The sequence below is a fragment of the Psittacula echo genome (genome assembly GCF_963264785.1).
Source record: "Psittacula echo genome assembly, chromosome: 2".
Taxonomy (NCBI): Eukaryota; Metazoa; Chordata; class Aves; order Psittaciformes; family Psittacidae; genus Psittacula; species Psittacula echo.
The window spans coordinates 49,800,282-49,813,984 of NC_137737.1; the positions used below are offsets into that span (position 1 = coordinate 49,800,282).

Below are 13,703 nucleotides of genomic sequence, written 5' to 3' on the forward strand. Positions count from 1 at the left end.
AGTGGGAGGTGTCCCTGCCCATGGCAGGAGGGTTGGAACTAGATGATCTTAAGGTCCTTTCCAACCCTAACTGTTCTATGATTCTATGATTCATATGCTAACCGAATTTAGCCCTTGACCTCTTTTCTAAAACTGTCAAGGAATGTATCAAATCATCACCTTGAATAGAGACATTTTGTAGTTTGGGCCCCTGTCTATCAAGACTGAACACATGTGGGGACTCATGCTCTTTGTGAATGAATTCATGCCAGTGACTTGGTTCCGAAGGTACTTCGTCCTCTTAAATATTTTCAGAGAGTTCTCGTAGAGTTAGATGGACAGCTCTTGACATTTTGAAAGATTATACCAAGCAACACTGGACATAAAAGAAAAAGAGTCACTGCCATGTATATCTATATAACAGAGCAAATACTCAACAAATTAAATGTCTGTGGACATATTCTCAATTCTGGCAATTTAAATATCAGTGAAGTCAAAGAAACAATGCTAATTTACACCGACCAGGAACAGGGCCTTTTGTCCAAGTCCAGCACAGTAACTAAGTAAAGGCACTCCAGTAAAATATATTTTGCCTTTTCTATCAGCACTTGTTAAAGAAGTTACAAGCACCTCATCCCACAAAGGCATGGTACTTTGCTAAACAGTCTGAAGCTGTGCGAACTTAATGCCAGAACTACTGAGATAAGCTGTATTTGGAAACAGATTCAACGTAAATAATTCTGTGATTCAGACATAAATAAAGATCTTTTATCCACTTTATGCTATTAGAAAATCGTGGTAGTTCATACAACAAATGGAAACATGCTACACATTGTGCAAGTTACACTAAAAACAATTTAAATAAACAGCCTCATAGAACTCTATTACTGAACTGCCTAGGCCCTTTTGGGATGCACCAAAATACACTACCTTCCCAACAGCCATAGAATCATAGAGTAGTTAGGGTTGGAAAGGACCTTAAGATCATCTAGTTCCAACTCCCCTGCCATAGCAGCCTTCCAGTATCTGAAGGGGGCCTACAAGGATGCTGGGGATGGACTATTCATCAGGGACTGTAGTGACAGGACAAGGGGTAACGGGTTAAAACTTAAACAGGGGAAGTTTAGACTGGATATAAGGAAGAAATTCTTTACTGAGAGGGTGGTGAGGCACTGGAATGGGTTGCCCAGGAAGGCTGTGAATGCTCCATCCTTGGCAGTGTTGAAGGTCAGGTTGGATGAGGCCTTGGGTGGCATGGTTTAGTGTGAGGTGTTCCTGCCCATGAATTACTTACAAATGTCTCCTCTCCTCACATTATAGGCATATAAATCAAACAGAAAAAAAAGAAGTAGATCCACTCTAGTAACACTACTATAACCTTACCCAGCTGCTGAACAAAAAAGAGGAGATGGAAGTAAAAGCTGAGCTAAGAGTTAAGTTTGCAATGTAAAGAGTCACTCTCTGAAACTGCAAACTGGCTCACAGCGGGAGCTCTGTTCTAGAAAAGAGACAGAAAGATTTGTGATGTATATTGTATTACTAAACACAAAATTGCAATGTGCCTGCTCAGAAGAGAAAATAGAAGAGAGTCAATACTGCTGGAGGTAAGAGTACACTTCTGTCCAATTTTCGTCTTGGCCTGGATTAGCAGGCTGCTACTGATTTGACGGAGCAATTGAAGTTTGCTTGCTTGCTTGCTTGAATTAAAATGGCATTAAATAACATCCCTATGGCAAATCTGGAAAGAGAATCTCAGAGCCATTTGGCAACTTCAGATGTGTTAGACTGAGCTTTAGATTTTCTGAAACAATTATGGCAAAGTATTCAGTCTTTCTAATGTTGGCAACTAGCAGAGCCAGGACTTACTACATGATAGATGAGATAAATTCTTTTGAGTATTGTTTGTAAAAAGCAGCACATGGAATTAATAAATTACCTTTGGTGGTGATGGCCAAAAAAGCGAACATCAACTTGATTGTCCTCTTTCTGCATGACTTTGGCTGGCCAAAACCCAAAGCCTTTCATTTTGGCCCAAACCAGCTCATGATTAGGTATCTGGAAAAAATGTTGTATTTATTATTGTATATGGAATATTATATTGGTATCTCCCACAAATATTTTGCTGTAATACTATGCTAGTATGTTAAGAATATGGTTACTGTTTATGTCTAGTGTTATTTTCATTTTCATCTTCTTACGGTGCATATTTCCCTGTTAGATGTATTACTTGGATCAAAGTAAAAAAAATACAGTCTGAAAAGGGTGTAACTGTCTATTGAAAACAGAGATCTCAAGCAGCCCCAAAATTAAACTTGTCTTAATAGCTTCATCCAGGAGTAAAGTTTCATTTCTGTCAGCTTCTTATTTTCTTGTGAAATTGTTGTAACTGGCTGATAACAAAGTTTCATAACCTATATTGTTACAGCTTTGAAGTTCAATCAACATTTCACTTGTGTAAAATATCTAGGCTTACAGACTCCTAACCATGCTTTTGAAACAAGCCTACTTAAATGGAATATTCAATGCATTAATGATACCAAAACTACAAGCTTTTATACCAAAAAGCAAACAAATAAAAATCTGTGTCAGCAACATACACAAGGATAGCAGAACCAATTGTCAGGTCGCGCATTTGACAAATAGAAACAGTTCTTGCAAAGCTGCAGTTCATCCAGCTGAAAAACAAAAAAAAAAGGTAAATAAGCCCAAAAAAATCCTTTTTATGTGACCTCAGTAGTATCCCTCTCTCTTATGTAGTAAAATTTTTCAGCCCTGCTTGCTGATTTAGTGGAGCTACTTCTGTCTGTGCAAACTACAGGTGTGAAAATGAGGTGAGCTGGGTGAAAGACAAGCTGCAGAAATGTTATTCATGTTTCAGAGAAATAAAGCAGTGGGAGGAGACCAATTCTATTAATGATTTATTATAATCAATTAATTCAATTAATGATTTATTATATCTAAAATGCAAACAATAGTTCTTTAAATTCATCAAATATTTAAAGTACGTTCTGAAAGAAGTAATTTAACTGTAGAAACGGAGAAAGTGTGACAGCTCCCCAGCTTTATTTTTTGGTCTCCTCTGAATGATGAGAAATGTTTCAATGCCAACAACAGAATTTGGTAGGAATCTCACCTCAGGTTCAATTCATATTAGCAAGTACAATTATTTCTAATACAACTATATATTACTAGACTATTTTCAAATCTAAAATTTGAATATTGGTATATTCCATATCATAGTCTAGTTGGAAACAAAAAAAAAGAGGAATACTGAATCAGCTGCTAGAAAGTTAAGGGAAAATTTATAATAAACTTCAGAGCATTTTAACTTCTGCAATATGAAGAATAATTTTCTTAGGTTCTGAAATGAAAAGTATTTTGTCTACATCTTGGTACTACTTACTTCATGACATGTGTCTTTGTAAAGCATCCTTGCTATATCAGCTTGTTCACTATCCGCTATAAATTAAAAATAAAGGGTATGAACAATCACAGTATGATCACAGTGCTCACAAAGATTTGCAGCTGTTATTGCTATGATTTTCATGCTATAATTGTCTGTCTTGAGAATACAAACCATAATTTAGTTACTTGGATAACCCTTCTATTTAAAATTTTGTATCAATCAGTTCTGTATTTGTTTTCTGTTTCGTATTTATATGCAAAAATACCATTGGGAGCTTTTAAATTCAACAATACAAGTACACATCTGAGAAGCAGCAGCAGGGACACAGGGCTGCTCCTAATACAGATCCAATTTCTTTCTCTCCTAGCATCTCAATGATACACTGCAATTGTCCTAAAACATGGCTCTCTCACCACTTGACAGGAACACAGGTACAATCACATAAGCATTTCTGCTCAGATTAATGCTTCACAGACTATCACTAAGTGTTTCCCTTTACACCTGTTTCTTTTCCTATTAGCACATTCCCACCCCTTCCTACAATGAAATTGCAGATCTTCTGATGCTGCAAATAGACTGATCCCACTCTCCTCCCAGTTTCCCTGATGTGGGCTGTGTCTGCAAGGAAGAATCACATCCTTCCTGAAATGATGGCATCTGTTACATCTGGCTATAGCTTCTGGACATGGTGGAACTGTTTTTCCACTTCCAATCAGACTGTCCTATCAGCCACTTTTTACCTTCCCAGTGACTAACAGCTTCTCCAATGCCTGTACCTCCACACAATGCACCAGCAGGACACCTCACCTCTAGTGTGGAGGTAGCTATATTTTCTGTCACAATATGGCAGATATGGCCCACAAGTGAAAAACAGAACTACAGAATCACAGAACCACAAAATGGTTTGGGGTGGAAGGGACCTTAAAGATCACCCAGTTCCAACCCCTGACACAGGCAGGGACACCTTCCACTAGACTACGTTGCTCTAAGCCCCATCCAACCTGGCCTTGAACACTGCCAGAAATGGGGCATCCACAACTCCTCTGGGCAATCTGTGCCAGTGCCTCACTATCTTCATAGTGAAGAATTTCTTCCTAATATCCAATCTAAACCCACAGATGCATCTCATCAGGTCCCATGGGCTTGTACATCTTCAGGTTCCTTAGATATTCTTGGACCTCATCTTTTCCTACAGTTCTTCATTCTCCCAGTCCCTGCTTTTGCCTTCTGCAACTTGAGCAGTGTGGGAGGAGCACTTGCAAGTGAAGACCAATGCAAAAAAGTACCTCAGTCTTCTTCATATCCCAGGTAACCACGTCTCCTGTTTCCTTCCAGAGAGGGCCCACATTTTCACTGCTCTTCCTTTTATCACTGACATACCTACAGAAGCTTTACTTGTTGCCTTTGATGTCCCTGGCCAGATTGAATTCTATCAGAGCTTCAGCTTTTCTAACCTGATTCTGGGTGGCTCAGATAATTCCTCAGTATTCCTCCCAGGCTACCTGTCCTTGCTTCCATCCTCTGTAGGCTTCCTTTTTGTGTTTGAGTTTGTCCAGGAGCCCCTTGTTCATCCACACAGGCCTCATGGAGTTTTTGCCTGACTTCCTCTTTGTTTTGCATCCATCCTGAGCTCAGAGGAGGTGATCCTTGCATATTAACCAGCTTTCTTGGGCCCCTCTTCCCTCTAGGGCTTTATCCCATGGTACTTTATCATGTACAGCCTGAAGAGGCCAAGTCTGCTCTCCTGAAGTCCAGTGTAGAGAGCTTGCTGTGAGCCCTCATCACTGCCCTGAGGATCTTACTACAGTGTATCTATAGCGTGTCCATAGTACATATTTCTGCTGACACAGCACATAAGAGTTCAGATCTCTTTCCAGCTTAGAACAACGTAAGTCTACTGGCAGAAATCTGCAGTATAAACTGACTTATGACTTAGGCTGCAGAAGAAACAGGATCGCAAAGGTGCAAATTCCCACTAACAGGTTTAGGCAGAGAGTATGAAAATAGTTGTGCAGTGGGTGGGCCAGAAAAGACCCTGCAAAATCCTCTTGCAGCTTGCTTTGATTTTTAAGGGCTCTCAAATTACTTCATCCACACTTATCTAATACCAAATTCAATCCCCAACTTGTGAGTTTCCTACAGATAAAGAAAGATCAAATAAAGTAAGCAGTTAACGTAGTACTTTACCTCCATAGAAAATCACTGTGTTGTGTAGAAGCAGCTGAGCATCTGCTTTGAACTCCTCATAACTCCTGTACTTTCCTTCATTTACTTTCTACACAGAAGAAAACAGGACTGTGAGGAAAACTATTAAAGTGCTTCACCCATTTTTATGCAGAGAAGCTTTCACAGAAATCTGCATTATGTAACACAGATCAGACATTGCCTTTCCTGCATACAGAAGGAATACTTAGAAATCTCTGACATGGTTTGTTAGTACCTAAACATTGCCTGCATTGGTCCCTTTATGCAATGGCCAGAAGTAAAATAGATGCTCTAATACTTGACTAAGTTTATAAAGCAATTATCTTGGTTGTAACATGGTGAATCTGGGCTAGCTTGATCATAAGGTGTGGTCCAGAATTATTCTTCAAATTAAAATTTATTCCCTGAGGTGAAGGCTTTCATACCTTAGAATACCAGCTAGTTTCAAAGCAAGGCTGACTGCATTTATTCTTCACTTGACAGTCAGTGTTTTCTGATGAAAGCTGATTGTCTTAGTCCTTCAAACTCTTAACAAACACTTAACTCATGCCTACATAGAATCATGTAGTTCATTTTCCTAGTATGTTCCTTCATCTGATAAGGAATGCAGCATTTTCGGTTGTGCTCTGTCAAGAACACCTATGAGAATTCCAATCATCAAACATAACATCATCAGCTTCTAGGATGCTATCAAGGCCAAAAGACCTTCTTTGGAAGCAAGTGAAGGTGACATAGTGAAAGGAAGGCCTGACCTATTTCCAGGCTCATCTAGTGTTGCCTGTACTTTAAGCCAGCCAGTACTGTTGGTCTCCAAAACTGCCAGTGATCCTATTCTTTATCCATGTGTTTCAATAACAGTAATAAAGGAAAGGCTTTTCACATCTGCGGTTTAAAGGGCAAGATGTACAACAGCACTACATAGTAATCCAGTTGCAGCAGTGAATAAAGATATATATGCTGTTCATTTTGGTCATGTGTAGTTGACTTACATGAGTCATGGTCAGACCTTTAGTTCAGAAAAAAAGGACAACATATTTACTAGTACTTTATTTTTGGAACAATTAATGCAAAACAGATGTTTTGAGTGAGTCTTGTTTTTTCATGATAAACAAAATTATTGTTCTTTATGAATCATGTAGATGTTTATGAAGTTGACACCTACACAAAGGCATAATGACTAAAATTGGAACATGGTCAAAAACATTGGGCCAGATATGCAAACATAGGCACTCAGTACTGTATTCAGTGACTTAGATAAGGGTACTTTTTCTGAAGATTTCAGCTGCCTACAGCTCCTTGTAAAACCGTAGTACAAAAGGAATTGAGGATACTATATGTTAGAAAACCAGGCACTGCTCAAAATGGTTTTACTTGGTTACTTATTTATGAGGAAAAGTTTGAAGTTTTAAGCTTCCGTATCCAATGCTGGATACAATACTGAAATACTGATCATAAGGAGAATGAAACAGGACTAGTGCTTAAGTCCTTAAGTTTTATCTTCACTGTTAAAAGACACCATAAACATGTGGAAGTTACAATGCAAGTCACTCTACCTCCTGTATAGTAGGAACGTCAACAGCTGAGTGCACCAGCCTTCTATACATTGGGTGTTTGTTGTCCTTCCCTTTCTTGTTTAGATCTATAGCCTGAAAGGACCATGAGACAGTGTAAGTTATTGCATTTAAATCTGCTTAGAACAAACAAACAAAAAGATTTAAAAAAATGCAATAGTTTTGAATATTTCAGGTGGGGAATACACAAGGCCAAACTGTGGATCCACAATCTGACAGATTACATGTGTCTAAAACCTGAAAAAAAGTCAGTTTCAGAGGATTCACAGGCCCATGGCATAAACTACTCCAGCCAGAATGATACTAACCTGAGCAATGAGACCTGATAGTTATATGCAGAAATATACAAATGGCCTATGACAGGAGAAATAAAGTGACAACCTCTTGTAGCCCTTCTCCCTGCACAGCCACACATAACCAACTGTAACGCATCCTCTGCTGTGCAACCCAACCTTCCATAAGCTTCCCTGTTTCAGACTCACCCGCTCCTTCATACGAGAGACTATGAATCGTAGGTATGTGCTCATCTCTTGTTTACTTGTGTTTTTCTTCTTGATACTCTGTCAAAAAAACCAGTATCATATTATTATTTTAAACTTGACTACAAAATTCATCCAATAAAAATCTTCTTTGCATCACAACATTATTTGAAAAGGTAACTTTGAATCACATGTCACACAATCTTTTTAGGGAAAATCTTTTCTGGGAAATTAGTAACACTAACATGCCATACCAACTATATTTGTTGCTTTGAATTATGTCTGGGCTGAGGACTTCAGCTACAGAAGAATTACAGGTTTTATTTCCAGTTGTACGCATACCACATTGTCAAAACCTCTCACGTAAAAAAAGTGTCTAATTAGAATAAAACAATGAAGAAAGGCATTTTAGGGAGCAGTTCAAAATTTATTTAATTGTCTTTTGATTAGCAAGGCATTAATATATTCAGTAAAATAAGAAACTCTTTTCAAAAGAATATCCTGTACCATCTACAAATTATGCGCTTACTAGGCAAAATAACACTGTCTAGGTGGAAGTCAATAGGCTCTAGGCAGTAAAAACTCAGAGCACTTTTTAGTGCCTGAGAAACATACCAGTTGTTGATTTTTTGTGGTTCCTCCTTAATGAAATCTAATCCAGATTCTGGAACACAAACTGCTTCTTTTTAGCATCCAGAGTTTCTCCCCCTCCCTCATTTTGGATCAATATAGATACTTATCCCTACCCTCCAAAGTCAATCCAGGCTAGTGGAAAGCACTGCATACAGAAAATGTGCTGCTAAAGAGAGGGTGCCTCTCTGCAAATGCCTAGCATGCTCTTACAAACCAGCCTTTCCAGCTTCAGGTCACACCAGCAGTTATGCATGGCCTTACAACAGCTACCTGAAAAGTGCTATCTCCTCCTTGCTCTTGCCTACAGTAGCTCTCTAAAACAAAAGCAGAATGAAACAACAGCATGGGTTCCAGTTTTATCATCCTAAAGTGATTTCTAACTGCTGACATCTCTTGCAAAAAACATTTACTCCTTCTCACACCTCCAAAAGCACAGAGTGCCAAGCTGAGTTCTCCCCTTCTCATGCCTCACATCATCACCTGTATGCCGTGTGGACCAAACTGACCTATCCTGCATCCTCAAATTTTGACGGTCTTTAGCAAGATCCACATAATTGTGCAGATGACTGTTGCTTAGCAAACATGAGAAAAAACAGGATCCATGTTCTAATAGGTAGCTAAAAGAGGTATGAGGCTTATGAATTACTAATCACTAGAAGAGTGCTATTTTTCACTGAATTACTTATATATGACTCTGAATATATAGAGGGGTCAGACTCATTGAGTACAGAGTGACTACTTCTACATATTTACTCAGCAAAAGTGAATTTACATATCAGCACCTAAAGAAAAATGACAGAACTTGATTGTGTCTTGTCTACTTATATTCCTCCTGCAAGCCACTGAGGACAATAAAAATCAAAGGCTGGCCATTGTGCTACAGCAAGTGTGCAACCTGTACATCTCAGGATGGTACTTATTACCTCCTTCTTAAATCAAAACTGTAAACAGCACTACCAATGAAGCTGTTTATTTGTTTAACGCTATGCACAGAATCATTACAAACTGTGCTGAAGTACCAGTTCCGTCATGAACCTATAGATACTACAGTATGCATAACAACACTACAGCTTTTTTCTGACAGGACACTACCACTGTTGGGTAAAACTGTTGTGGAAAGGGCCAGCACCAGGTCTTTCTAATACTTACAATGCATGTAAATATTATTTTCACCATATTAATGGTTCCCTGACCTTCCTTCTAAATTCTGGAAGGACTCCGAATTTTACCCTGCACTGTATGTCTGAATCACCTTCTGTATATTTATGTTTTACACTGTCTGCTATGAGAATGTTCATTCTGCTGGAATTCAGTTCACCCCTTTAGTTTTGCATTAACCAACATTGCTGCTGCGAATTCAAACCCAAAAGTGCATTAAATTATCTGCATTACGAAATGCTGCTGTCATTTTAGGCACTGGAGTGCTGTGTGCTTGCTAATGACGCAGCATTTTGAAAGACTGAAATTTATTAGGACACAATAAAACTCACTTGCTCTGACGCCTCTTTTTTTGACATGGTTCTGAATTTATCATCCTTTGAAAGTATTTCAGCATTCATGTGAACCATTTTTCATGCCTTGCTGGGCAAGACAGTTTGTAAAAGACTGTGTTGAGATAGATAGTTTACAGTCCTATCCTTCAGATCATGAGAAAGGATAGATAGCTGGCTTTGTATCGTTATTGACATCAGCAATTAATATCATCTTAAGCAGCAATGAAAATTATATAATTAACTTGCCAATTCAGGCAAATTTGAATTTCTCCCCTTTTCCTTCAATTCCCTACAGTGATTTATTTAAAGCAAAATTTGATTCCCAGGTTCATCTACTAAATATTGAAAGGTAATAAATTTTGGGAATTGGAGCCTATGAGCCAGCAAAAATGTCTTTTTATGGCAAGGTGGCTCACCCTTTGTAGAAAGCGAGTTATTATCCAACCGCTTTATTCACTTTTCACCAAAGATTAGCCCTTTAGGAGGTACCACTCGCACATTCTTTGAAAGCTATAATGGAAAATGTGTAATTTTTTAATAAACCCCTCCTACTTTCTATTTTGAAGACTTATAGTGTCCTCAGAGAAGTCCATCTAGAGCCACTTAAAGCAAGAAAATAGGGGATATGATTTGCATAATACCTATATTGCTCTGACATAAGAAAATATACCTATTTTCAGGTCCCTTTATAGCCAGAGTGATATATAAGCCAAGTATAAATAAACATTAGGCCTTTTAATCTCCTACTTTTGGGAAACAAAAACAATGATGGTGGCTTGTGAATCTACAGAAGTGCAAACATCCACTGTGTATCTTTTCCCACGGTCAGATCTACTAACATACACTACTGCAAGCCTTTAACTACAAGTTTCTTTCAAGGAGATTGCTAAGATTCGATCCAGCCCTAAAAGATTTTAAGGATCTTTATATTTGTAGATACCCTATTTGTGGGATGTATTATCTTAATATAAGATTGTACTAGGTCTGGCTGAGATTAAGTTAATTGTCTTCACAACAGCTCATATGGTGGTATGGTTCAGATTTGTGACCAAAACATTGTTTATAACACACTGATATTTTAGCTCTTCCTGAACAGTGTTTGCACAGCATCAAGGCCTTTGCTGTTTCTCACTCTGCCTCCACAGTGAATAGACTTGGAGGTTTGCAAGAGGTTGGGAGGAGATATAACCTGGGAGATGACCTGAGCTAACCAAAGTGATATTCCATGCCATATGATGTCATGCTCAGCAACAGAAAGGGAGAAGAGAGGGTTTAAGATGGTTATCCATCTTTTGCTTGGGAATCGGCTGGGCATCAGTCCAGCTACGGAGGGTGGTGAGTGATTGCCTCTGCAGTACCTGTTTTGTTTTCTTTCTGTCTTTTTCCTTTTCTTAACTTATTAAACAATTTTTATCTTGACCCAGAAGTTATCTTGATTTTACTCTTCCTTTTCTCTTCCTCTGTCCCACTGGGAGTTGGGGAGAAGTGAGAGAGTGTTTGTGTTGTGCTTAGCTGCCTACTGGGGTTAACCTAAAACAAGGATGATACCTAAGTTACACTGTTTTGGGGTTGCTTTTTTTGAGAAATCTACAGCCTTTCTGCTTTGAACCAAGATAAATTGAAAGGCTTGGTCAGGCATACGTGTTTACATAGGGAATGTAGGAGTGAAGTAATAACCTTACAATAGCAATACTCCTGTAGAAGATTAATGAGATGTGGTAGGTGGAAGGCCAAGGCTGCAACCTAACTCTTTGCTTGTGGGTGCAGGAAATACTTTATATATGCCTTGTTCTCTGCAGCACATCTATTTCCTAGAAGCTGGTTCCTGAAGGCTGGATTTACATTTCTGTTTATATTCGATATTCCAGATTAATAATACTGTTTAGCTGTTAAAGAGGGCAGCAATATATTGCACTGTGCAGGTGTGACTTATTTAGCAATTCGGACATGTTTATGGTGCAGGAATTCACTACAAGACTTTACGAACCACACAAGGTTAGCAGCAGCTAGGGACACTGCCAGGAAACACCCCATCCTTCAATAGCATCTTTTGCAATGGAAGTGCCTATCCTTTGCGCTCCAAGTTAGCATGTAGCTTCCAACTCCCAGAGTGACAATGGTCACCATACTGCAGTTGCTGCAATCTTTCATTTGAAGAGAAAAAACCTGAGCAACTCTAAGAAATGTAAGGTGTTACAGCCAACATTCTGTCTAGCTAGAAGCATTTTACTTAAGTTTTCTCTATGCAAAAAGGCTTCTGTTTCCCTATAATCATCCATTAACAATTTTTTTTTTTTCCTCTCTCAACTGTCATGTGCAAACACACATCAAAGACTTGACAGATAGATGTTTCTAAGGTACCAATTCCATTTTCATAAGCAATTCAGGTTTCCAGGGGTATATCTGCAGAGGGGAACTATGTGCCTAACATACGTTCACCACTGCTGTTTAGAAACTCCTTGCTTTACCCACTGGTCCTTGGATTTTTTAGGGCTTAAATTTCCAGAGGAATTTAGTACTACATATGGAAAGCTTTACTGCTCTAACGCCCTCTGAAACTTCCAACCCTCAGGTCCTCAGGTTTCCTGTACCATTAAGAAAGGTATGCAGGCACACAGGATGTGTCTCAGAACAACCAGTGCACCGTATGCCTCAAGCAGCATACAGAAAACCATCTGCCTGAGCAGAATATGGTATACTGCCTCTTTCGGGACCATGTAGAGTTAAAAACTAGACTTTTCAAAGCATTAGGTGCTTTTGGAAAGGTTACAATTGATCCACAAATTGGTTTGTACTTGTATGGTGCATTAAGCACCTTCTGAGTATGAAGCATCATATGCATTAAATACACTTTTAAGTGCACAGAAGCTCTAAGTTGAGGTTTCCCAGTTTTGTCATTGCTGTGGACAAACTCCTTTACACTTTTTAAATACACCCTATGCAGTGCCCAGTTCTGATGGCTCCCTGACTTATTCACAGGTGCATGTGGCTGAAAGGTGAATGAAGTGACCTGCCAATGACTAACACCTCCTGAGGTATGCGCTCTGCACACTGAGCTATGTGGTGCTGATATCGAGCCTGTACTGGAACTTCCCTTCACCCACCAATCCATGGCTATTAATTGTGAGATTGTGCCAAATCCTGTTTACAGAATATGTTTCATCATAAGGCTATCCAATTCCTACCAAAACACACCATAACAAAAGTCAATAAAGCTATGCTCTTTCTTTGTATTTTACATTAACCATGCTGCCTGGCAGCTAGTACCTAAACCCGCCGATCTAAGTACTTGAGTTACTTCACGTAAGTAACCTTCACCTTTTTGTGCTTCTAACTTTCTACTGTTTGTCATTCCCACTTGTCAAATTATGTCTAAAGTTGATCGTGAACTGCATGATGGTGTATTTTTATGTACTCTATGAAATGCTTAGTACAAGTACCAGAACTCAGAAATAGCCTATTTATAGAATACTGAGCAGCACAACATTTAATATCTTCAGTTCTACTGTTTACTTTACTCTCTTATATATGAAAATCAGAAATATTGGAATACCCGCTATGATAGGTAAATTGGTTATAGTTTCTTGCAAAGTACACGCATGAAAGATCAATCTCTGATCAGATGACTGCAAAAACTTTAGGAGTCAAGTGAAACTACACGGATAATTCTCTCTTTTTGTTTCACAAATCCAAATATACTCTTCTGGGACAAACAATATGTCACCATGCATAATTTTGCCTTTCTATTAAATGGTTTTAAAATCTGATTTTTTTGAAAAAGAAATAATAATTGTTTACTCCAATATATGATCAATATTTTCCTATTCAGATTTTTATATATATCTATTCCCTGCCCCCCAAGTACTAGCATTTTTGCAGTACTTTCTGAAGTCTTTAGGTGCTAAATTAACAGCTGGAGAAAATTAATTTCCTCCTT

At 38.6% G+C, this 13,703-nt stretch overlaps 1 protein-coding gene across 6 annotated transcripts in view; it reads right to left on the reverse strand.

The window, feature by feature from the left end:
* ZMYND11 (zinc finger MYND-type containing 11) overlaps window positions 1–13,703 on the reverse strand; it is a 113,123-nt gene that overhangs the window by 13,961 nt on the left and 85,459 nt on the right. For 5 of the 6 annotated variants that reach the window (XM_080611741.1, XM_080611742.1, XM_080611740.1 and 2 more), the window contains 6 exons: window positions 7,644–7,721; window positions 7,144–7,236; window positions 5,573–5,660; window positions 3,383–3,438; window positions 2,577–2,654; window positions 1,916–2,034 (listed from right to left, as the gene is read on the reverse strand). In XM_080611741.1, coding sequence (XP_080467867.1) covers window positions 1,916–2,034; window positions 2,577–2,654; window positions 3,383–3,438; window positions 5,573–5,660; window positions 7,144–7,236; window positions 7,644–7,721 — 512 coding nt within the window. The remainder of the gene's footprint in view (window positions 1–1,915; window positions 2,035–2,576; window positions 2,655–3,382; window positions 3,439–5,572; window positions 5,661–7,143; window positions 7,237–7,643; window positions 7,722–13,703) is intronic. The other variant, XM_080611744.1, reaches the window with a different exon arrangement.